The 27,137-nt window shown below is 36.0% G+C and overlaps 1 protein-coding gene across 1 annotated transcript in view; it reads right to left on the reverse strand.

Moving 5' to 3' along the window:
- The window catches only part of LOC136837371 (very long-chain specific acyl-CoA dehydrogenase, mitochondrial-like), a 50,004-nt gene extending 23,303 nt beyond the window's left edge, over positions 1-26,701 (reverse strand). The window contains 6 exon segments of the mRNA XM_067102134.1: positions 3,026-3,201; positions 6,506-6,761; positions 8,933-9,058; positions 17,202-17,294; positions 19,103-19,313; positions 26,544-26,701. Of these exon segments, the coding sequence (XP_066958235.1) occupies positions 3,026-3,201; positions 6,506-6,761; positions 8,933-9,058; positions 17,202-17,294; positions 19,103-19,313; positions 26,544-26,623 (942 nt within the window). The 5' untranslated portion in view covers positions 26,624-26,701.
- Between the last annotated feature and the right edge of the window lie 436 nt (positions 26,702-27,137).

The following is a 27,137-nucleotide window of genomic DNA, read 5'->3' on the forward strand; positions in this document are numbered from 1 at the left end:
CACTGTAGGTATTGATACCCACCAAAAAAGTCCCTTAACACTTTTATTAAAGCATCAGATACATAATAATGCATCTCATTAGCCTAACCTTTCAACAAATCACAAATAAATTTTTGAAAAAATCTAGTACTAAATGCATGAAATTACAACTATCTATATACTGTACATTGCATGAATCTAAACAAACCTTTTACATAATGGTTTTGACAGGTGTTTAATAATTAAACATTTAGTTGCATGCAGTGGCTGGCTATCAACAATGAGATCGTGCTAGGTGGGTCTAAGAGTAAAATGTTTGCTTATGCATTTTTTATTAGTGCTGTCCATAGCACTGTAAACCCCACCGAGAAGGGTGACTGAACACCAATTGATATACAGTAATACTTCGATCTTACACGATTCGAGTTGCGTGAATTCACAAACACAAGAACTTTTCACTGGAACCTAACTAATGGGCATACGAGATTTTTTTCACAGACACACGAAATTCTCGAGAAACCCTGGAGACGTGGGTGTTTAATTTTTGAAGTAATTTACAAGTTTTCATGCTTTTATGTGTAAAATCTGTATGAAAAATGCATTTCATTCTTTTATGTGTAAAATCTGTATGAAAAATGCATTTCTTTTATGTGTAAAATCTTTGAAAAATGCATTTCATGTTTTAATGTGCAAAATCTCTATGAAAAATGCATTTCATGGTTTCATGTGTAGAATCTCTATGAAAAATGCATTTCATGCTTTCATGTGTAAAATCTGTATCTAAAATGTATTATTTTTATTTTTGTACATGCATAAATATGATGCAAAGGCAATTTCAGCACATTCAGTTAGTGTACTTTTACAAGATGTGATACCCATTTGCAAAGTTACTGCACTTTTCAAAGATGATACCCCTGCAGAAAATGCTTGTTTAATGTTTGAAGTACATTTATAAGTTTTCATGCTTTTAACTGTAAAATCGATATGGAAAATTTATATTTAAATTTCTGTACATAAATATCATACAAGTATTATGTCCGTTTGCAAAGTCTTTGTCACAAGGACTTTACATGACCTTGAGATGAGGTTGTTCAGTCGCGCTCATTTGATAAAATGAATTCGTTACTGTAATATCAGAGATGTAACTAAGAGTTGTATAAATGTGTCCTTCTTTGAAAATTACTCTGTTCACCTCGGCGAAAAGTGCTGGTGCAATCTGTATGTGCATGTAATTACAGCACGTTCAGTTGGTGTACTTTTACAAGATGTGATACCCTTAGTTACTGCATTTTTCAAAGATGATACCCCTGTAGAAAGTGTGTTTAATTTTTAAGTTTTCGTGTTTTTAGGTGTAAAATCAGAATGGAAAATTTGTATTTATATATTTGAGCATAAATACGATACAAAAGCAGTACAGTTACTTTATTACAGTATCTCTCTCTCTCTCTCTCATTTGTAGTTAGCACTCAAACATACTTTTACAACTTATTATTTCTCTGTACGTCATTACCTGTACAGTATATAATTTTAAATTGATTGAATTTTACCTGTACTGTACTACCTTCTACGAACATTATGTATGTTTTCGATATTTTATGGAATTGTACTTTTGTTGACTGACACATGACGTTTTGCCTAGTGATGCAAAGAAAACAGCTTTTACTCTAAGTGACAAAGAAAATGGCATCCCATGAATTAGGGGTAACATTAGTATACGTACACACCTACTGTAAATGCGCCATTATGAAACTGCAGTACTCAATTTTTATGTCAACCATTTACTGTATTCCTTTTTTAAGGGTAATAAGCTAAATTTTAAATAAAATTACACTAACTTTAGTTCATTTAAAAGTTAGCTTAATACTTTGGGAGCATGATTTGGGTCATATTTAGTACTTAAACTCTGGAAATAAACATTTATTAGCATTTTTAAAGACCATGCCAAACTTGCGCGAAAAGTCACCTTGCACGAGGGGCTCCGGAACCTAACCTCGCGTAATTTCGAGGTATGACTGTACTTAGCAAATATATGATTTCTACAGGTAGTTCTTCAGTAATGTATACAGTAGTGGAATAAGCACACAAAGACTACATAATTGACTGACTGCTTGATTTATACAGACTGGTGTCACTAGTACTATGGTCACTTATGATGATAGCATAAATTTAAGAAAAAGTATATACTTTCACACATTTTCAACTATATAGCCATACTTTACAAAATGAATCAAAGGCAACAGAAGTTTTATACCAAGATGAAAATATATAAAATACTAAAATTTCACAAAGAGCAGGGTCTTCAATAAAGTTAAATATGCAACTAGACTTGTGTGTGACCTTCCCTCCAAAAACCCTAGAAAGAAGAGTTGCCATCCCTGTCCCACCAACCTAAAACAAACAGTACACTTAATTCCCCATGACTTCAACTAGTGTAAGACTACAATCTCCAAAGCACCTGGAAAAGACTACAATCTCCAAAGCACCTGGAAAAGATACATCTGAAAAGCTATCTAATACAGACAAGACAGAGTTGGAAATGAATCACTGGATACACCCTAAAGAACAACTTCGAATTAAAATGAAGAGAGACTATGAACTGACTTTTAATTAACCAAAGAGCGTTGTAGACACAACACCTCAATCTTGAGTATCTTTGCCAGTGCCATAAAAAATTCTCTTCATTCATTAATACTGGAATACTTCAGATCTGAAAACCAGCTTTGAAATTATTCAAGGGCTTTCAGCATACCTTCCAGTTAGATTCAAATCATGCAGCATTTGTCATAATTGTGTGTTATATTAACAAAATAAAGTCAAAGAAAAAAAAACATGCACATAAATTTTAGGTATCTGCACACCAAAAGTACTTAACCTGATCTAGAAGTTTCGAAAATGTACAACACTCATCAATGACTAAACCTGATCTGAAGCCAGTTTGTATCTGTGTAGCATTCAAAGTAAATGATCAAAATTAATAAAAGACTTTAATTAGAATATATGATGGAAAACAATAAAAATATTACTAGCAAAATATAACAGGACTAACCTTAAAACCTGAGCCAACGTCACCTAAAACATTCTTAATGGGAATTTTAACATCTTCGAAATAAACCTCAGCTGTATTTGAGGCTTTAATGCCCATTTTCTTCTCTGGCGAGCCGTGAGAAACTCCACCAAAAGCACGTTCCACAATAAATGCCGATACCTTGTCTCTCTTCTTACCTGGTGCAAAAGGAAAGATATTTTCACACTATCAGAAAAATGAATTAAAATGCAAATACAGATTACTGAAGATTTGTGCAAATTAACAGTTTACATTTTGACATTACACAGCTGAATATAAAATACCTTTGAGTTATTTTTTCAAAATGTAAGAGATGTTATACATATCTACATTTCACAATGTATTTCTGGTTTCAATAGGATTTTGCTTTCACACATTTTCAAAATCCCAGCATGCCTTGTTTGGTATAATATAGAGTACTAAAGGTTCTTTGTAAAATACACTTGGCTTTCAGATGCTTTACTTTCTGCCTTTTATTTCTTTACTGTTCCATTTGGTATCATCCCACTTCTTTGACTGCAACTTGCTACACTTTTCTCTCTCTCTCTCTGGAGAATATATACTTTGGGCAACCCTGTGGTCTAGTTTTATACCTTACAATTATTCTACTGGCATTGCTATGGTAATGCATGTCCTCTAGCTACCCCTTGCCAACTTCTAAAGGCATTCCAACTGATGGGTTGTAAGAGGCATCAAGAACACAATTCTTGCAGGGGTAGATGACATCAAAATTTTCTCGACAAGACGGGTTTGAAAAGCACGAATGCCCATGATGACTGCTATTTTTAGAATAGGTCACTACCTCTGGTGTCATCTGAAAAGGTTTCAGAAGTGGAGCATACAAGTCTCTTGGCAAAGTCCTTATGTAATAAGTACACATTAACAGACAGATGTGCAGAGCAGACAAAAACTCTCCTTCATGTATACCTGTGTATGATGGTCAACTTATGTACCAAGTCTGACTGAAATCCTTTAACCTAAGTAGGAGCTGTGATACCAACAAAATCATAGACACTGATGTACAGTCAGACACTTGCACAGCAAGAAAATACTATAGCTCTCTTGACTTTGTTACTAAGAGACTGCTAATATCACCAGCATCATCATCATTATTGTCATATTATGTAGTTTAACCAGACCACTGAGCTAATTTATTTACCTTTCACGGGGCTGGCCCAAAGTATTTGAATTTATCAATAATACAGTTTACATTTTATTTACTAAATTTGAGCTTTTTAAAAATTCTATAAGTGAATTAACTGAAAATGATAAGAAGCTCTCACTTAATTTCTTCAACTAGTTTGTTCCCATTCCCAAAACTTTTATACCCATTGTCAATTATATTTTGGACAAACACACACAAAAAATGTTAACTGTTAATGTATTCTACACATACAGGAACTGGATCATAATGGCTACTCATCAAATCTCCTTCAGTCAAATGGCAGTTGCCAATTCCAAGACATTAAAATTGATTGTGTGTGTCATTCATTCTGATACAATGAATTCCATATTGCAACATTAATGATCTATTTTAATGTTACTGTCAGGGTAACTTCCATATTTTCTAACATTTATTGATAATAATAAGCTTCTCCTTTGCCTTTGATGCCTACATGGGCAAGGAATCAAACATATTTCTAAATTTTAATCTCAATATAATTTGTGGAATGAATACCCAATTTGTGGCACAAAGGTATATTTTGCATCATATTTCTCAAGGGTTTCTATAACACTTACAGTATAGTGTCACTGAAAATTACAAATTTCTGCCATGGGAGATCTTTGATTATTTTAATAGCTGATCCTACTGCACATAACTGCAGAGAATTGTTGTTAAGTAAGGAAAATTCTTATGCTTTGTTAGATAGTATGGCTGCAAGATCCATATTTGATAAAGATTTGGACTCATCTGTGCACATTACAGAGAATGAGTGAGTTAGTTATAAATGATTTGTTTAACCAGACCTCTGAACTCTTTTAGGGTTCTTCTCGGGCTGGAATACAGAGCATGAAACTTTACATCTTTGTTCTATTGCATGTTGATTATGATGTTCTGGGGCGTATGTGTAATCTTCGGGTATATAGATATTTTAAATGTATACAAGTTGCCATCTTATGCCTGGTCCAAGGATGTAGTTCTATACCAAAAGCAAATTTTATATCTAAAGTTGTTGACTCCAACAGTCTACCGGCTCAACTGAGAATATGGTGAGTAGTAATTTACAATTGTATCTCTTTGATAAAAAATTTGTTGCTTGTGAATCACTTGCCTGTATGTTTAGTGCACTATGCATTATTACCAAGTCACAATGAAAAGTTGGAGGTGGGTCACCACTTTCAACTTGAATAAAAGAATTTGGGGAAGATCTAAAAGTTCCAGGACATATTCCACATCCTTCATCATGAAGTGGATCCAGACTTTTCAAAATTGTATCAAAAGCTGAGCAGTATACTTGAAATCCATAGTCTAGAACAGACATGACAGGTACTCTATGCACTGATGTCAAGGTTGGTCTGTCAGCTCCCCAATTTACATTTTCATAAAATATAATTGGTGTGGGCTGAACTGGAAACACAATGATCATGTTCATGTACCTAATTTTATTACAGAATTTTTTTTTATGAAACACTCAGCACATCTTGTTTGATGCTGTCTAATATATAGCAAAACTGTTAAAGTACACATTTATGGTTCCATCTGGTAGCTGACTAGTGATGCCATTTACTGCTAGTACAGTATACAGAGGGTGCTACTAAGAATACTATTAATGATCATCAATTCACACCTCAAATGTAGAGTCTGTCAAAAAGTAACCACATACACTATTTTGTGTTTCGAATATTATCTCTGTGGTGTCAAAGACTTCTTGTATAACAAAGAAAATGGCTTTTAATATTTGTTTGCATTCAACTCTTCAATGGATATGATCTGCCATGAGTTAGTAATCTACAGTAGATTTACTGTTCTGTGTTGCAAACTGAATGGACACCAACATCTTAATTTTATCTGAATGGGCACCAACATCTTAATTTTATATGTATGCCATATGAGTCATTCATTTACTTTTTTCTCTAACAATTTACAGAAGCGACATACTAGGAAAGCTGGTTTGCCACTGTTTACATAACCTGGGTCTCTTTCTGGTTTGGAGATGGAAATGATTATAGCTTCAAGCCATTCTTCTGGAGACAAATTTATAAGCCAAAAATTATTATAAAATTGTAAAATGCAAAATTTAGCTGACAATGCTAGATATAAAATCTTTATCTTTAAAAATCTGTCACTTCATTCACTTTTATTGTTTACAATTTCAAGATACTGCAGCTATGAAGCTAACTGAACAATAAATGAAAGTTGCTGTTTCTCCATACTTTGCAAAAGCTACAAGGTTTAAGTGTTATTACAACATATTCTAGTAAAATTTTTTTAAAAACTGTATAGTACAATTCTCTCCTTACCTGTCTTTTTGTCGACAACTTCAGTCTGAGCAAACACGGTGAAAATCTCTGCCATTCCACCATTACTTATCCAGATCTTTGATCCATTCAATATATAATGAGAACCATCTTCAGAAAGTACAGCTCTACTTCTAATTGATCCTGCATCTGATCCACTAGTAGGTTCTGTGAGGCAAAAACATGCAATTTTTTCTCCCGAGGCAACTGATGGCAAATATCTTGCCTTCTGTTCATCATTACCACAGATCAAGATTGCCTGCAACAAAAGATAAAATACTTTCAATACTTGCCCAATGATTCTAGAAATCCACCATTTAAAGGTGTGCAATGGAAGGCCAATAATAAAGATTATTCATTAAAAATACCATCCCAGAAGCATTCATTCCATAGTTTCCTCAGTTCTCATCATATTCTCATCAGATCATAAAAAGTATAGAATCTAGCCAAAGCACATTTAAGGCAGTTTTATGAAATATATAATTTTCTTTTTACTTAAACGTTTTCATACAAACCCATCACTATTAATTAGACATTTTTGGGTGCTATGAAGTCACTGAAGACCACTTCAGTCTCTCTAAAAATTTAAAGAAAACAGCAGTCACCCAGTAACACACACGTGCATGGGTATAACCAAGGGTTTCAAGCAGCTATAAACACCTGTCATCTGATCAATGAGATGGAAAAAATTCATGAGGTTGGGTGGCACAAACTGGCCTTATCATTAACAGGTTTTTGTATATAAAATCTATTGTGCTTTCAAAAAATTCAGTGTCCCCACACACCCTTCATCTGTAATTTTCCTGAACCCCAAAGTTAGACATGAAGGACTGTGCTACTAAGATCTCAAAATAGACTAACTAAATCTAGTATGGTCCACATGACAATTGCTTGTCAATGACACTTAGCATATAAATTGATTCCCCCCTTCTGCTTCTGATCCATCTGCTAATGCAGCTGGTTGAAGACCTGTACTGTACTATGGGGTACTGCCAGGAGCGACTGACATAGGAAAGGACAGCACTTATCCAAAAGTGAGGCACAATTTACATAGCAAAGAATGCCATAATGGGTAAATGAAACGATGATTAATGTGATAAGAGTCCGCATAGTCAGAAACCACACCCATACAAACATGCTGTCCCACTGTCACCACATGACACAACAGTTTAAGTCTAACCCTTTGTGTCACAATCATGACATAAAAGCTGGCAAACTTTCTTTGGTGCCTCCACATGTCTGGCATTATCAGCATCAATATCATGATTATCCTTTCAACAGTATATATGTTGAAAGAGCTCTGAACTCATGGACTAGCACCTTAACTCATGCTGCTCTGACATTCAGCTCTTAGTCTCAAACAGTTCCACTGGACAATATTAGTGAACTTTTTTGTTTTGGAATCTGTTATATTGCATTTGCTCTTCTAACTGAAGAAACTGGAAGTGTTACCAATGATACTGATTGTTTATTTTACGGTTTCTAAATTTTCCAAAACTCATAAAGGATTTCTTGAAGTACTGAAAACTGTTGAAATAGTTTCTCCATCAACCTACTTTTGCTAGTGAATGACCAGCTACTAACAACAGTTGGTACAGGCAATATCTACCACGCTAACCTCTGACGTAGGTGCACACCAACAACTACTGATGCCATTACTTTCAGCTGACAGGACGATATTTCCATACTTATTGGTTCTTCTACTGATAATTTGTCATGCATTGTCTTACTCTCTGTGAATTAAACTCTGGCCAAACCAATCTGTTGTTAGTGGATTCACATGTTATTTCTGACACTAGCCTCTTTGGACTAGGCTGTTACCTTCAGCTGCAGCATAAAGTCTAGTATGTGACTGATGGGTTTGGTATTAACAAATCCTAAACTCAAATCATGTACGTATCTCAGATAAGAATGAATACTGCAGTTTTTTTAAACATCTGATGCACCATGGAACCTTTTGTTTGCTGTACTGTATTTGGAAATCTATTACTCTATTTAAAATTATTTGCACCTATACATTACTGTACCTACATTCAAACTTTTAGGAAATGGGAATCAATAAAAAGTTGGGTACAGCCATTTGAATGTAACAATCACTCTATTTTGGGAAATTAATCCAAGAACACTTCAAAATCTCTCAAACACACTGACACTGGAATGAGTAGAAGGCTATCTTTATCATAATCATCTGTATTTATTCTAATGTAAAAAGAATCAAAACTGCCATTACTGAAAATAAGTGAAACTTCTTATAATTTGAATTAGGTGTAAAAACTCCAGCAGGAAAAAGCTGAGGAATAGTAGTTAGACAGCCAGGCGGAAAGAAAGCAAACAAAATGGATGAAAAGTCAAAGACAGAAAGAAATGTAGCTAAAATTCAAATAACTCTTGAAAATGATTTTCTTTGTCGCCTTCAGCACCATACCTTACCTTAAATCCGATCGACTGATGAGCTCCAAGAGTAATACCAACTCCAAGGTCGTGGCTTCCGACAATTTCCACCATCCGTGCATACTGAGTATTGGAGAGACCTACACCACCCAGTTCAGTAGGAACCTGACAAAAATGCATTTATAATTAAATGAATGTTTTACAAAGCAGTGGTCGAGTCTGTACATTTCTTGATACATGTTGTAGTGGAGTTGGACAAGAGTGAGAATGAATTGTTGACAGCGGAGGACATTGAAGAGATACAGCGGAAGTGTTTCGTGGTGAGTGAGTTGAGGTGGTGTATTAGAGAAGGAGTACCTGGAAGAAGATGGCCTTTGTTGATGAGTAAATGGATGCGGTTTGCTGAGCGATTTGTGCCGTGTGAAGGAGTGATGTATTTTTTGAGAGAGAAGATGGGAGAGTTGATGTACTGTATGTTCCAGTGTTCTCAATGACTAGAGCAGTGGGGATGTGCATTTTTGTCCATGAGAAATATGGACATATGGGGAATTGCTGTGTATATGAAAGAGCGGATATTTTCCTAGTATTTTCGCAGTATTTGAGGAAGATTTGTATGGATGTGGCAGTCACATGTGAGGAATGTCAGAAGGGAAAGTATCAGAGAGTGTATGCTAGCCCACCTGTTTTGAAGCTGAGCATGAAAGAACCGTTTGAGTTTGTGGCGACTGATTGTGTGGCTTTGCCAGTAACTGCGAGAGGAAATGTAGGAGTGGTTGTTATGGTAGATCATAAGAGTAAGTTTGTAAACTGTGCAGCTGTGAAGAATAAAACTAGTGAGAATGTTGCAAGAGTGGTCAGTATGGTCTTGTTGCCTGCGTGTGTGAGAAAGCCGGTAAGAATGCTGAGTGATAATGGGCCAGAGTTTGTTGGTAGACCATTTGAGCATGTAGTAACAACCCCATACATGTCGAGTGCGAACAGGTTGGCGGAACGAACCATAAGGACTCTGAGTGAGATGTTATGAATGTCGACTGATAGAGAGAATGAATGGGATTTGTTGTTAGGAAGAGTGGCAGTGATGTATAATGGGTCAGTACATAAAAGCACTGGCATACCTCTGAGTGAGTATGTAATGAATTATGAGAGGTATGTGAGAGCGAGGTTGGATATGAATGAAGACAAGCAGGATGTGTGGAGGCAGGCAAATGAAAGGTTTGAGAGTTTCAGAGTGGGTGATAGGGTGTTGAAGGAAGTTGTTGAGAAGGGAAGGTTGACAGCGAGCAAGATGTGTGAGAAGTATGAAGGTCCGTATGTAGTGAAAACAGTTTGGTCTAATGGATTGAGTTATGTGCTAAAAGACAGAAATGAGGAGGGAAATGTAAGGGTAATAGTGCATTATAATCAGCTGAGGAGATGGAGAAAACCACCTAAATACATAATAGAGCATCCCATTAGGAAGTTAAGGGAGGAAAGGGAAAAGGAAAATGAAGAAATAGAAGAAGATATAAATTGGGGAGATAAACAGCTAGTGTTGGTGGAATATAAGAGAAAGCCTAAAAGGAAGTGTAGAAAGAGTAAGGGTACAGTTACTGAGCTGTCTGCAGAGAGTACCCGAGATGGGTTGTTTGATTCTGAGGGGTTCGAGAAGCCAGTAGGCATGAGAAGTGACAATATCCTGGCGGTGTTGTTTGGTGCTAGTGAGAATGAGGGTGTAGTTGATTTTGAAGGATTTGAGTGGGATGTGGAAGGAGTGAACTTGGTGAGTATAAGGAATATGGATGAGGATATGCATGAGTTGGGTGAATTGGAAACAACACCAAGTTGTGAGGAAGACAGTACATATAGTGTGTGTGAGTTTCCTTTGAGTGAAAGTGTTGAAAGAGTGAGTGTGGGAGTGAGTGTGAGTGAGAGACAGTTAGCAGTGCTGGAGAGTGTAAGTGGAGGAGTCTTGGATAGTTTCAGGCAGTGTGTGGAAGAAATAAATGAGAGTATGGAAGAGATGGGTGTGAGCGAGGTTGGAGCCGATATAAGTCTCCAGAGTTTGAATGAGCTTGATGTAAGTAGTCTGAAACCAAGGCCAGGGGAGTCTAGTGTAGTTGGAGTGAAAGTGAGTGAAGAAGTGGTGGTGCATGAGAGGCCATGGACCCAAAGTCAAGGTCCAGTTCTGGAGTATGAATGGGTGGTAAGAATGGGATTTTGAAGAAAAAGGAAATGAGATTTCCTTTATTTTAGTAAGGGGGAGAGTGGTAGGCTAAGTTTGGGTTTGTATGATGAAAGACGGTTTGTGTAAATTGATTCTTCCGTTTTTGTTGTTGTGATGTTTTTTTATTATGTTTATTTTGTGTTTTGTTATGAATTTCTGATGTATGTTTTCATGTTTTTTTTTTTTTTACTTGCAGTTTGCTTGCGAGTGGTAGGGTAGAGTGGACTCCCCTTCAACTTAATGCCCATAGTGCTTGGACTGAAAGAACCTGGTTGAGAAACAGTGAAGGAAACAAGGACTCTACTTCCTTCTGAATGCTTGCCATGCTTCACAGCAAGTACTATTTACAAATTAGTTGTGTGAACCAGAGGCTGATTTATTCAAGTTTGCAGTAAAAAATGATAATACAAGACACTATAAATTGATTGTTATAGATTTGTTCCAAGGAAATCAAAAACATTGAGAGAGGAATCAGTGTGAATCAGGTTACAATGAAGTTGTGTACAGAATTCTATTTAAAGAAAAACATGTTTGGTTCTCAAATAATCTTTGCTGGACAATCCCAAGTAGACTTTGAAGATTGATCATTCAAGCATTGGATGTGTTCCCATTTTAGCTCCTCCAAGTAATCACTAACTGCAATTTCACTATGGACCAAGATTTCTTGTTTTATCATAAAATATGCGAATGGAAGACCACTGAATATTCAGTTAGTAAAAAAATCAGTGGTCTGAAACTTTTACTGAGGATAATAAATTCTCATTTTCTACAGAATGCCAAGTCTAGCTTTGATTTTTTTTTTTTTTTAGGTTTTCCAGATGAAATTTTCACCAAAAGCAAGAAATCAAAATTTGTAATAAAAATTTCATACTGAATAACGAAAATGACATTACTTTACCCAATATTTTGAGAGGTATCACACTGAAATGGATTGCCAATGAAAGCTACATAATTCAATATTTGAATAATTACCTACATGTCATTTGCATATTTTATCACTCTAATATAATAAACATTATTATAACATAATGGTGGTGTAACATTATAACAGCAGTGAAAATAACAAGAATCTAAATACAAATACAGTAGTGTCTCGGACTTCAAACTTAATCTGTTCAGCAGGCTGGTCGAAATGTGATTTGTTTGAAAGATGAAACAAATTTCCCCATAAGAAATAAAGAGAATCAGGATCATTCATTCCAGCCCACCCAAAAAGTCCCTTTTAAATTTTTTCTAACACGTTCAAAAGTACAATTATGAGTGTAAAGTAATAAAAAAGTATATTATATAAAGTAAAATTTTCAAAACTTTGTTTCCATGTACAAGCTAAGTATTCGATTTACAAACTGTTTGACGAAAATGGCATGTGGCCAGCCGGGATTGAGTGAGGAGAGACAGGATCTCCTCAAGGAAACTGAAATGGTCGCAATAAGCAAAATTGACAACAAAATCAATTTTATTCACATTTTGCAAAGATAATCAAAGGAATCGATAGTGTGTGTGTCCGAAATGTGCGTCTGTGTGCGAGTATGTTAGAGAGAGAGAAAGAGAATAATCAGCATCCGGCAGATGTGAAAACAATCCCTCACACGTATGATTGTAAACGTTTTTTACAATTGGATCTAGAGTGAAGGAGATTAATTATGCCACATCACATCAACTTACTGTTGGAAAACGGCAGAATTTAAAATTATAATCCAATAAACATGAGGATTTTGCAAACAAACAAGTAACAAGAATGCAAGTAAGAAAAAGAAAGAGATCAAATAACTTTTCACAAGGAAGTCGTCTAGACAAACAATCCAAGGCGCGCAGAAGCTCAAAGCAGCGCCAGTGTGTTTCATGATGTGGGGACAAGTTACTTTTACAGTGCTAAAAAATCGTAAAAAGCAAGTGTCACTCGATAGGTATTTTACAGTAACAAAAAGAAGTGATTCAGGCGAATCGAGTGTAAGTGAAATAAAATGGGCAAAACATAGTTTAAGAGAAAAATCATCCAACTTACATTAACTATTACTGGGACAGTGTGTAAATTGTACCAAAATGTTTTGATGCAGTCCATGTGTTGGTATAAAATACATAGAAGTACCATCCGACTTACAACCTACTCGACATACGACTACTCGTACTTACAACCATACTCCTGGCAGCAGGTCTGGGCAAGCTGATGCATAACAGCTCATGCCGTGTGACAGGTGACCACTGAGTTAAGCAATGCACCACCTCGGGGAGCTCTCTCATCACTCAGGAGGCATCAGTTTGCGATACCTTGCCCTATCAGCAGCATCATACAGTATTAATTTTATTGTAGACTTAATTGCAAACCAGTTTACGTTAAAATCGACTTCCAACATGCCTGCAAGAACCTAACCCATTGTAACTCAATGCCTACCTGTACATAATATACGTTACATAAATGGAGTACATTATGGTAAAAAGATTGAAATAATGATCGTACATAACATTACACCACTATGTAGGTACTTTATACAGCAAAGGCTTGAAATATGTCCTATGCAGTATGTCAGCCACTTTGTAAGGTTCGACTTACATCAATTTTGACTTACGACCAGTTGGTCGGAACCAAGCTTGGTCACAAGTAGGATGGTACTTGTATTTATTAACCATTTACTGTTCATCATTATAGTACATATGTTTCATTTTATATTTATTACAATTCTAATTTATTTCCTAATACCCTATCACAGGTTTCATGTTAAAGCATAAGCTACACATCTCACTGTTTTGATGTGGTTCATCCAAAGGTAATAAAATGACTATTTCCTCCTTGCTCATGATCACACAACCTCTTCTATTTCTCAAATTACTGATTTGTAAGTTATAAAAAATAGCCAATAAAAGTATTTATGGTAATCCTTACTTTGATGTTTGAAGTGTAGCCTAATGTTCTGACATACAAAAAAGCCTAGATTAACTTTCAGACTGCCTAGAAAGCATACAAAAAAAAACCTAGATTAACTATCTGACTGCCTAGAAAATCAGGTTTGCCATTAACATGGAGAACTATCATAAATAAATATTTTAGGGGAAGAAATTAAGGTCAAACATTACTCAATGTCGAATATTTTAAAATGAAAAATTTCCTATTTTAAAGGGTTAAAAGAAAACCCTAGAGTGGAATGTAAATCCCAGACAATTCAGCATTCCTCACTTTGAAACTTCACTCTTTAATGTTCAAATGCTCAATGTAATGTACATAAGGAACATTTATATCTACAGAACACAAAAATACTGTTTTTGCAAAGTACTAAATATAACATTACTCAAGGCAAATATCTGTAGCGTGATTATAAAATATCCATTTCCACATAGTACTTGTGTATTGTATAATCCTGTAATAGCAAAATATGTCTCCTTACTATTCACGAGTTGTGCTTTACATTAAAACCCTCATACAATAAACCCCCCATATTCACGATCTCACGATTTGTGGACTCACGTATTCACGGATTTCTCTGAGGAGTATATCTACCCATTATTCGCGGAAAATTCACCCAATCGTGAATATTTCTGTGAAATATTCACTAATTACTGTATTTTCATCTCACTTTCATGACTAAATGCACTTTTTGTGATAAAACTAAAATACTACGTAATGCTCGAGTTACGATAATTCACCTTACGATAATTCGATTTTGCAATGGGGTAAGCAATTAACACCAATAGACAATATTATTTATAAAATATTCTTAAATTTCGCACAGGTGCAGGAAGCAGCATAATCAGGCTGTGAGAGAGACCAAATTACAATAGACAACTTTTCCTCCATCTCTTTATCCCATCTTCTAGTTAAAAAAGTAAAAGAGAATGATAAAAGTATTGTTAGTAACATTATACTCTTGCATAAATGCGTGCAGCCATAAACAACCGACCAAGAAACTGTTGTTTTGCTTATAACCGAATGGATAACAACAGCCGTTTACCTGGTTTTTCAACCATCATACGGTAACAAACAATTACCGTAGCTTATAGCACAGATGACATTAAGTAGAATAGGACCGATATATTTTTACATTATACCCTTATTCGGTATGGATAAAAGACCAGCAAGGAAATATACTGTTAAATTTAAGCTGCAAGTTGTTGCTGAAGCTGAGAAAACAATGTTCAAGCTGCTAATGACTATACTGTAAATTATCATGCATCAGCAACATGGATGAAACTCAACCGTAATTAAAATTGGAGAGAAATCATTTTAATCAAAACTACTGGGCATGAAAGAACACATTACTGTTATTTTCACGCCGATAAACGATAAATATGTAAAGCTGGTATTATGATGAAATCAAGTGAAAATAACAAACGGAATCTTGAATTTTTTTTACACAAAACAAACATCCCCAAACAGCCATCGTCATCTATTAACGAAAAAATAGATAAATTAATTTCACAAAGGCGTATTTTAGTTATATTTCGACTTAAAAACACTTCGTATAACGAAAAATAACCTTGCCCCATACAAATAAAGTATCTAGAGATTCATTTACACTGACTAGAAGCAAGAAAAGTGCTCTAAACTGAATTAAAGACAGCGAAATAAACAACGCATAAATGATTTCCAAACCAAAACATTGATCGCTATGACCGCAATTTATAATACAAAAGCAATATAAGAATATGTACAATATTATTGGATACAATGAATCACGGCATAACATTTTAAAAGATGCATATTCGTTATGTTGACGTTTGTATAATACGATATGTCAATACAGTACAGTATAATGTAGGCTACGCTACCATATATTTATACAATGTACCATAGTGTAGGCTAAGCTAATTCTTCTTACTGTATTCAGTTTCTCTTTGCACTGAATTATATAAGTCACTTTGCATGAACCTCCAGAATTAGCTGATATTAATAATAACTATACCGTGTATGTATAGAGTATACTTTATAGTGTAGGTTAGGCTACCATTTATGTATACAGTACATGGTACCGAATACCGTAGTGCAGGCTAGGCTATGTTCGAGATACGTTTTGCTATTTCTTATGTTTTTTCCAACAAACGATAATTTTTATTGGAACCTAAACCCATCGTAAGTAGGAAAATACCTGTATCAGTATTTTTAGTTTGTTTTGTGTCTGTTTGAACTATCAAAATATGCAGTTCTAAAGTGTTTTAGAAAGGTTCTAAGTATTCATGGGTTTTAGCTATTCATGGGGGGGGTACGCATCCCCCACGAATACGGGGGTTTACTGTACTGTGTTCTTTCCACAGGCCTCTTCCTCTATCTTATTTTGCAACACACAATTCAACTTATCAACCTCAAGTCCCAGCTTTATATTTTCTCAATGGAAATGTATTCTGCTTATTTACTTCATCAAGTTGGATTAGTAAACCAAGGAAGAAAGAACTCTTCAACTCACTGAACCTAGTGTAGCCTACACAATCATCATCATCTCCCTTCGCCTCACACCACACATTAGACAAACCACTATCCCTGCACATGGTGATCCCTGCATAATATTAAGGTTTTTGAAGCAAATAAGAGTTCCTTCATTAGTTTGATAATTGGGTAAATCCTGATCTTAATTCAATCCAACTTAAGAATTAAGATCACTCAGAATTCAGGTTGTTAGTCACTCTGACTGAATTTATACATATTCAACGTAGTGAACTACAGTACAAGGTTTTCAGCATATGTAGGCACAAGTGTAGTGTGGCTGCCATACGAAAGGTGTTAAAATCAAGGCCCTTGAAATGAATTTGGACACTGGGTAGTAAAGTAAAGAACCGGAGACCTAATAGTGCTAGTGACTGATCTAGGATAAAAGATCTAAGTAAATCAAGAATAATCATTATCAAACATCCTAAAAACGTTAATTTGAATTAAGGTAATTAAATAAGATACAGCACTAAAAGCACTTACTCGCCAGACAACTGAATTATTCTAGACCAAAAGGTTAGACAACTAAATATTACCCAGACATTATTTTGTACAATGCTATAAACAATATCTCATAAAATGATAAAAAAAATATTTGGGTGATTTTTTACTTAAATTATCTTAAGATAAAAGATAAGGAAATCATAAACATGCGTAACAATAACAAAACCACGTGTAACAATGTACAGTACCTGTAGACCAAATGCCCCCATTCCTTTTAGACCTTCCAGGGTATCATCAGCCACTTTTTCAAGGCTGTCATTTAACACTGCATCATTGCACTCCTGAAAGGGAAAGAATTGTATTATATAGAGAACTTGACTGGAGTCACTGGAGTGAAATAATCCAGATTCAATTACTAATAAAAAGAAAATCTTCATATCTTACCTGAAAGGATAAAACAGCATCAACATATAGTTTTTATGCAGAATTTTAAAAGCATAATCCCAATTTTAAAGGCCATTCATAAACAAACTGCCCCATGATCTCGCCATCTAAAAGCTTTAAACAAAATTTAACTGTATCGTTATATATACTGTAGACATTTATCCTAAATAAGCCTGATAGTATGGGTAACCTACACAATATTGGGAGCAATTCTCACTGATTATTGTGGTGAATAGTCGTGCTTCTTTCAAATACAATGTTCCACTAGAGAGGTAAATATTACATTTAAATTATAGGTATTTCAATTCAAGATGAAGCGACTTACTTGTTTACATATTGAAATTAAATATTTCATATCAAAATATACAAAATATAAAACTATACTTGGTAAAAATGACTAGTACTGTAGATTCTATACAAATACTTCAGTCTGCAAGCAATAACTACTATACCTCTAATGATACGATGCAAGTGACAAGCCCTTTTCAGCTTTAGTAAAACATATCTAAATTTACCAGATGTGCAATGGGATAAAACAGGTCTTTATCCTTTTATGTTGCACAATGAACATTTATTGAGTTGTTGATGTAACCTCGCTAGAATGTGTTTAATGGGGATCTTCTGAGGGCTACCGAGATGATGGTTTTCATTTATTATATTTAATGGATTGTTGTTTACACTTTGTAGTGGTTAGACTTCCATGCTGTATGTAATTATTGTTTTGTCTTTGCACGTTGCATTTCTATGCTCAAACAAGCATCATGTCAGGAAACACTACATATGTACTGCATTAAATAAATGTAAAAAAAAACTCTGAGAGAAAGAGAGAGAGAGAGGGGGGGTGAGAGGCTGGCAATGTTAAGTGCCACATATTCTCTAAATTATTAAAATAAATGCCACGTGTTCTGTAAATTGTAAAAAAAATATAAAAAATAAATACCGGTAAAAATAAAAAATTCAACAAATAAAAAATAAAAAAATACAAAACAAATCCATTTTAAAAATTAATAGAAAATTAAATTAAAAAATAAAAAACTACAAAAATAAATACATATACCATGTAACTTAGCAAAAAAGCAAAAAATAAAACCATAAAACAAATACAATAAAACAATAAACCATACAAAAAGAAATACATAATGAGAGAGAGAGAGAGAGAGAGAGAGAGAGAGAGAGAGAGAGAGAGAGAGAGAGAGAGAGAGAGAGAGAGAGACGCATAGTAATTGGAAAGTGTTCTTTAAGTTACGTAAAAAATAAAATAAAAGTAAATTCAATTAAAAATATAAATATATAAAAACTCTTAAAAAATAACAAAAAGCATAAAAATAAAAACAAATAAACAAGAATACATAAATATAATTGTAGAAATAAATAAAAAATAAATAAAAATTTTGAACAGAAAATAAACAGCAAAAATCTTGTAAAAATCATAAAAGCACATTTAAAAATTAAAAAATTAAAAAATATCAAAAAGAAAATTTAAATATTAAGAAAAATAAAAAAACAAAAACAAACATTTTAAAAAATTAGGGTGCAAATAAACAAATTAAAATCAAATTATAAAGACATATATAACTATATATAAATATATACATATACATATACTGTATATATATTTATATAAAGTATCATGATTGTGGGTAAGTACTGTACATATATGTACATTATTATGAACAAATAACCCAAAAGAGTAAAAAACACTCACGGCAAAGAATTTCTCTGTAGGATCAACGAGCATCTCAAGGGTCTCCTTCTGCTCTTCATCAAGTACATAAGGATAGGGAATCACTTGGTCAACCATGGTTGCTCCTTTGAATATATTCATCACAAAAGACCGATTGGTCTCGTGAGCAGCAGCTTTTTCCTTATGGGCATGCTTCTCTACCGTCTTGGATTGGGCAGCTGTTGACTGCAACCTAAGAGAACATACAAACATAATTTACAGCGTACATAAAAGTCTCATGCTATCTCATCTGTTCAAGTATTTCCACTTTACAGCTAGACTTAAAACTAAAGCACTTTTTGGTTAACAAGTGAACATTTATATCTTTAACCAAACTAAAGGATGATACAATAGGCTTGTTTACAAAATATATATATAAAAAAAATCAAATGCAACCCACAAAACACCTTTCTTAATTAAAGGAAAGCCCTCTAACTCTAAAAAACATTCCTACAAATAGAAAAATAACAAAAAAATAATTCTGGAGCCAAAAACAGCCCTGTACCCCAAAATATTGGGACTACTTTTTCTAAAGAATTAGTGTGTTACTCATTTAGTGAAGCATTTGCAATCTTATTTTTCCCCCATTCTGTCCCTACAATCTTCCAGCTTACCCACCGTGTGTGTACCCAGCAACTGGAGAAAGATTAATACCCAAATAAATATTTTTTCAAATTTTCACTTTTTGAAGCACACAGAGTATTATCAAGATTCTTACGTACCAGCTACAATGTTGAAACCCATCAACCACTTACCATTTAATGATCTGTGGGGCACTTTGTTAGTCTAAAGTCAAGTTAGCTCTGGTGCTTTCTATGGTTTCCAGGCATGCTAACATACTGAGCTTTCTCTTTGATTTTTCAAGTGAGATCGTGCTTTTATACCCAAAACCACAAGCTTGCATCATGTCAATCATATATTTCTGGGTATTATTTTAAAGGCAGCACATAGCTATTTACTGCATGTTTGCGTTGGTTTGTGTTATCATTTTTGTAATCATTTTTGTAACAAATTTTCTTTATTCTTTCTTTCCTTAAATCTTCAGCTGTACACCCTTATGGACAAAGCTTACAAGTAAATCCTTTCAAGCAATGTTATTGTAGTAATTGCATATTAGTAGTAATTGCATATTATTTTTTAATACATTACTACTATTTTAAAGATATGACCCACTGACTACGTTGCCTTACATCATACTATGGACACGTACTTGTGGCCGTGTCAGCTTGTTTTAACTTGAAGTGTCTGCTGCCTATACAGTGATATAGGTAGCTACCACAAGTAGCTTTCAAGAAACAATTGTTCCTTTTATTACTACTAGGCTGGTATTACACAGCACCCACACATTACTGCACCACAGCAAATTGCTCTATCTGCTTTTCACCTGTGGGTCATGAGCCAGACCCTGAAGGAATAAAGGAGAACTTGGCTGGTGTGAAATATGCAACATGGTCCTGGCAGCAAGTTTAAATGATGAAAGAGCTCATTTTTAAGCTGTCTCTACAAAAGTTAAGTATACCTTAGTTTAACCCAACCACTGAGCTGATTAACAGTTCTCCTAGGGCTAGCCCGAAGGATTAGATTTATTTTTCGGGGCTAAGAACCAACTGGTGGAGTTCAAAAGGACTTTTGGTCACAGTGGTCTTCTACAGCATCCCATACAGTGGAAGTGGGACACCGTATAGTTTCCTATGGGCTAGGGTAAAGATGGTCTCACCCTCCCCCTCCTCTAAAAGAGATTTTCCCAAAACCAACCCTTCTTAAAAGGGGGGCCTTAGAGAAAAATGGGTTTACTTGCCATCACTCTTCAGTGTCCCCAAGAAGGATTCTTTCGAACAGAGGTCGAACCTTGACCTGTGAAGTTTGAACAAACACATTGTTTGTGTGAACTTTTCTATATACCGTACTTATTTATTTTATGGTGACCTACCTATTGTAGATGATTGGCTAATCTGGGGAGCCACCAGAGAAGAGTGCTGATGAAATCTGAGAGTGGTAGTTTACAGACCCCAGTCAAAAGGTGTCCTAATAAATAGGAACAAGTTCTGCCTTACATCCAGCTGACATTTTCTAAGGCTGACACTTTGTTGGGATACTCTTCATGGCTGGCTGTGTCTTCCCAACTGCACTAAAACCAGAATAAGGAAGAACCTGAGAAGATTCCCTGCACAGCCCAGCTTTTCCAGACAACAATTGGAATGAAGTCTGGGCCTGTTACAGTCTGCATCTGTGGTAGACCTAATCCTGAGACTGAGACTGTAGAATGTAAACAAAGTCTGGCTCTCACATGCCAGGAAAAGGCTTTGCGATCGCCTTCATCTGACATTGGGAAGATACTCCGTTCACGGACCTGGAAGGGGCCTCTGGCAAACAGGTCAACCTCACTCTGCTGTCTGTATAAGTGATAATACATACAGATGCCCCTTTACAGGTTGGGAAGGCCATTGGGAGGATCATCAGGTAGTAGGAAGATGATCACCTGTTCTGAGGGAGTGTCATATCAGCTTTCTTAAGCTGTCTTTCCATCTCAAAAACTGAAACTTCCGAAAGGGACCCACATTTCGTTGGTCCTAAACAATATGACTGCAGTGTTATACCAAAAGGTTGGGCTCATCCTCAGCCCCTCTCTAGTCAGCTAGTGCCAACATGCTTCTACATCCAGAAGTAGACCTGTTAGCCACATGCACAAACCATCAATTTCCAGTGTGTCTCTATGAACTTGGACATTCAGGCAATAGCATGAGATGCATTTCTAAATGACAGGAATGAATAGATGATGTACCTCTTTCCTCCACAGTCTTAGATTTTGAAAGCTTTGAACATTCTACTTGCTTTCAACATAACTGCTTACCTAGAGGCCCTGGATTAGCCAAACAGTCATCGATTCCTTATTTCTTCAACAACTGTCTGCTGTTCCATCCCAGAGAGAAGGAGGAAAAGTCGTCTACGCATCCTCCTTTCTGAGCCATGACCTTCACGTGTGGATTTTTAAAAATCTAATCTATTGTGAAGATTATTTACTGAACACTGCTAAGTACCTAGTGCAAAAATTATGGAATTCATCTATCTGACATACTAGTCCATATGGAAAATGTGGTTAGGTTACCTCCACATCGAGAGCCCACTTGAAATCTGTTGAAACAGTTTTACATTTTATTACATATCATTCAAACGATATGTAATAAAATGTAAAACAATCATTGCTTACAAGGCAGCATTGTCAGAACCTTGCTTTACAGTTTTGAGATTGACTCTTATATAGAAATTGTTAATTCCCCTCTCCCGTCTTTTGCACTGCAGAGGCCAGCTCCTGCAAGGCTACTCATTCCTTCGTTCCCGAATAAGGTTCTCACACTCCTGTCATCTCCTCAATTCAGTGGGCTCAGTACAACTACAACTCATATGCTCCAAAAGGCAGTCTTCTTTACTGTTTTAGCATCAGGAGCTCGGATTATTGTACTGGGTCCTCTTAGATAGGGACATCGTTTCATTACTCATACACCTAGTTGTCATTTACTGTTGTCTCCTGAGCTACCACTCCTGGCTAAGAATGGGGAACTTTTAAAGGGAAAATCCCCTTTTCTGATGAGGAAACTTAGTACAGTATTTAGGATAAAATATGCCTGGTTCAAGCAATCATGGTTCACGTAGACTTCATGGCAAACATCCCAGAGGGTCCTATTTTTCCTACACCCTAGCAGAAACCACTCTCTCTACATTAGCTGAGAATTATTTTAGCTTCCCTCATTAAAAATGCAGACCCTCACTCCTTTCCTAAGTCACATGACATCCCAAAGGTGACTACATCATCAGCTTTCTTTGGAAATGTTCCTTCAAAGAAGTCTCAGAGTGTATGGGGTGGTTATTAGAGGTCGTATTCCTGAACCAGGGAAGGTGACCCTAGTGGGCATTCAGAATAAAGAAAACTGCCATGAGACTGGCGGTCTTGCTGAGATATTGCTGGGGAAGGCATAATAATCACACACCCAGACCTGACATAATTAGGTAAGTTACCTTAGAACCACAAAGAATAATACATATATAGGTTCGTCTGTTGTTTACTGTTCTTTAATGTCAAACCCTAATGAGTACCAGGAATAAAGAAAATGGTTAACAACCTGTGATTATACTGTATTTTGGACCAAAAATTCATCTGGGTTGTTGAGATTTATTTATATTAGGAGCTAAACAATTTTGTCACCTTTCAATTTCTTTTGTAAGCTCCTTTGAGATGAACAGAGCTACTTGATCAAAAAACATCTGTATAAGCCTGAGTGGTAGTTTGAAGCATTCAGCAAACTTTATTGATGTCATCTGTGAATGTGTCCTCATTTTGTGTTCAGAAATTGCTTCAAAAGGTGCTAAGACTAGCCAAAGAGTGTAAATAGCACTGACATAATCTGCTGCCAATCCATAGCACTAACAATAAAATGATAAAAAATTATATGTTCTTGGACTAAGAAAATAAAATTATTAAATAATTTAGTTTAACAAGAAAAATTACAAGATGAGCTTCCTCACAATATGATGTGAAATGCCCGAGAGAAAATCTTTTAAGCATTAATGGCTCAATGAATTTCACTGACAAGGTAGAAAGTTTCAAGGAAAAGAATGTTAAATTAGCTGGGTCAAGTGTTGTATATAATTGTTCTACTGCACAGTATGCGCAAGGGAGGTACCTCTTAGACCAACTTTTCATTGAATGGGCCAAGTTATATTATTTTCAAAATATGGAAATTGCAGAGCCATGTGCCCTCTCAAATTGGTGCAAGAAAAACCTTACAGGCTTGTCATATAATTAGATGCCAGTGGTGAATCTGCCAAGTTATATTATTTTCAAAATATGGAAATTGCAGAGCCATGTGCCCTCTCAAATTGGTGGAAGAAAAATCTTAAAGGCTTGTCATATAATTGGATACCAGTGGTGAATCTAGGTCTGCTGATGCTGACACTGCTGAACACTATTGCAAGACTAATGCAACTAGGCTGTGAAACTTCTGCATGTTTACCCTCGCCTGGAATAATACCAAGACCACTTTACAAAAGGAATGGCAAAAATTGTGGCCTGGAGCTATATTCCATGAGGATAAGGGCAGCCTAGAATCTGAGGACTTTGGGGGCAAGAGGGTAAATGATCAGAAGAATATCTTGCAGATTGTTAATGGTACACCAGCCAATAATGTCCTGAAGGATTGAGTACAACAAAGATGATAGCTGGAGAAATCTTGAGTTTTTCTAGCCCTTGAGTATCACATACAAGAAGACTGTGATAAAGATCAATTAAAGGTAAATCAATCTTCCTTCCCGAAAATCTATAATTAGCCCCGAACCTCCTTCATGAACCCATAAAGCCTAGTACTAAGCAGATTGATGTTTATGAAATAATTCAGGATGGGCTACAATTTTGTTAATATGAAAAGTGCAATCAATCCAATTCAATAAAAAAAAATTGTGTAAATTTTTAGAAACAGTCCTTCGTATCTGGGTTTCTCATCTGATCCTAACCTTCATTACAGTAAGGAAACAGTAGGTTCAGGAATAAAGGCTGGGTAGCCACCCAGTCTAAAAATAATTAATGGCCAGTATGAACTGGATAGGACATCTGGATATTCATAATTACACTGAGGTCACGCTTGCAAGTATTGCCTAGCCCTAGCAGTCTACATAACCGATGGTTTGGTCATGTTCTTCACACTGACACATTATGAAAGGTTGGATTTGGTTAGATTTGGATCCTTGTATTTCCATGTGAGATTCACAGTGCCCAAGGTTAGTTAGGTGGGAGGTCCAAACTGTTATGAAGGATCTGGTGCCCAAGGTCAGGTTAGGTTGAATCCCTGTATTTCACTCTAATTTTGGTATTACCCTACCCAAAACCCCAGTAGGTTTCATTTTGCAATGACAGTTGCCACTACTGCTAGACTTGGAGCAGACTCAAGATACTGCTAAAACTACTAATTTAAAAAAAAAAAAAAAAAAAACACTTAATGAACATCAAAATTGTTTCACATACACACAGAAAAACCATGGACCAATCTTTAACTCCACACATCAGTGTGACCTTCCTCAACCTGATAATTTATCTCAGAAAATAATTTGGGTTTCAAACACTCCTGAAGTCAGGGAGGATGCAATATTTCAAGTCAGATGAGAAAGTATCCTTTAGCCTACATTTCAATGCTGTGGATTAGTTTCAAGTGGGAAGGACAGGCCTAAAACTCTACATTAAATCATAGCAAAGTATCTGCTTAATTTCCGTGCTAAAAAATGCAGCAAGTGACTGCAGACATGGGTGTATAGCCTATAGACTAGTAATGAATGTAATTAGCTGAGAATTGCCAAAAAGCATAACACATTCCAAAGTAACCTAACCCCACACATTGTGCTCTCATTTTTTAAGTGTTGGGCTTTTCCCCCCCTCCCCTTAAATACACATTTTCAATATTCTCTCCCACTACTGCAATAGCTTGTAACCCAAGCCAGGACTGCGGTAATTCTAAGTACTAGCTCCGTGCCTGTTTTGACCTTGGAAACTGTTTTTTTCTGCACTTTTAGGGCTTCTGATACTGGCGTTGAGTTTGTTTGTCATCGGCCAACTGTTATTTGCCCCCTAATTCTACTCAACAGTAAAGGGGGTCAGTGGGAATTTGGGGTTTTGGGTGGGGGAGAACACAGAAATGGAGAAGACATTTACACTGGGGAGGCGCCCTCTGGAGGGGAAAAATGAGAGGGAGCCATTCGTCAACAGGAGAGAGTTAAATGCATTTCGCATTCTATCAGGGGGATGGAACGTCCCTTCGCCGTGTTTAGTACCGGCCTGGGGGGGGTACCCATACGTTAACAAGTTATTGCACTTGCCGGACGGGATATGAACCCTTCCAAACAGACGTATATACCCGTGCTCTGTCCTGTGAAGATCGCGTATGGAAACCCCTTGTTGGATGGACTTCAGGGGTTAATTACAGGTTAATTACACTAGACAAAAATTGAAGATAAACCCATAATTAGCAACCAAAAAACTGTAGAAAAATTCAAGTTAGAAGGAAATCGCCTCCGCGGAGCTGCTACTTAGATCTACCAAAATTTCGCAAAACGAAAATAAAAACGGCCGTAAGGGTAAATGTAATATGAAGGCCCTACGAAGATGTCGATCAGGACTGGGCTAAATACGGGCTTAATTAGAGAAGACTCGAGAAATTAACCGAGATAACGGAAATTTACCCAAAATATGACGAGGGCCAGCTATTAAATACACGAAAGGGAACCGAAATAGGTTTCTGGGTCAGTTGTAAAAGTGCCAATCCTGATCAGCTGATTACGAAACCCCGAGGTTGGGGACCCTCGGTTCCCCCGGGGAGAGGAAGAAGGGGGTCATTTATATTTGGGGGGGAAAACCCGAGTTTAAAGAGCACGTTCACCTCACCTGGAAACGATGGGCAAATTCTCACTGATCAACACAGACTTAGGAAAAGCCCTGGCGACGAGCTTGCTGGTGGCAAACATCTTGCGTAATTTGTTTTGGACGGAGTCGTCTGCAGCGGCTGTGAGTCGGACACCGAGTGGCTCTGTTCTGCGTATCGGGACTGACTCTCTGACGTCACCGTTGCCGAGCAGTGCTGCCAACTCGATTTGACTGTAAAGGGCTAAAAGTGGATCGCAGAGGCACTTAAAAGGCGTTAGACTTTCTAATCAATGCCCTTAAAAAAGCGCCAAATGAAAAATAAACAGTAATTAATAAAGCTTATGCTGTACTTACGTGTACTGATCATCATTAAAGATTGTATAAAGGCACTAAAAAGGCGCTAGACTTTCCAATCAATGCCCTTAAAAAAGCGCCAAATAAGAAATAAACAGTAATTAATAAAGCTTATGCTGTACTTACGTGTATTGATCATCATTAAAGATTGTATAAAGGCACTAAAAAGGCGCTAGACTTTCCAATCAATGCCCTTAAAAAAGCGCCAAATGAAAAATAAACAGTAATTAATAAAGCTTATGCTGTACTTACGTGTATTGA

The sequence above is a fragment of the Macrobrachium rosenbergii genome, chromosome 59, assembly GCF_040412425.1.
Source record: "Macrobrachium rosenbergii isolate ZJJX-2024 chromosome 59, ASM4041242v1, whole genome shotgun sequence".
Classification (NCBI taxonomy): Eukaryota; Metazoa; Arthropoda; class Malacostraca; order Decapoda; family Palaemonidae; genus Macrobrachium; species Macrobrachium rosenbergii.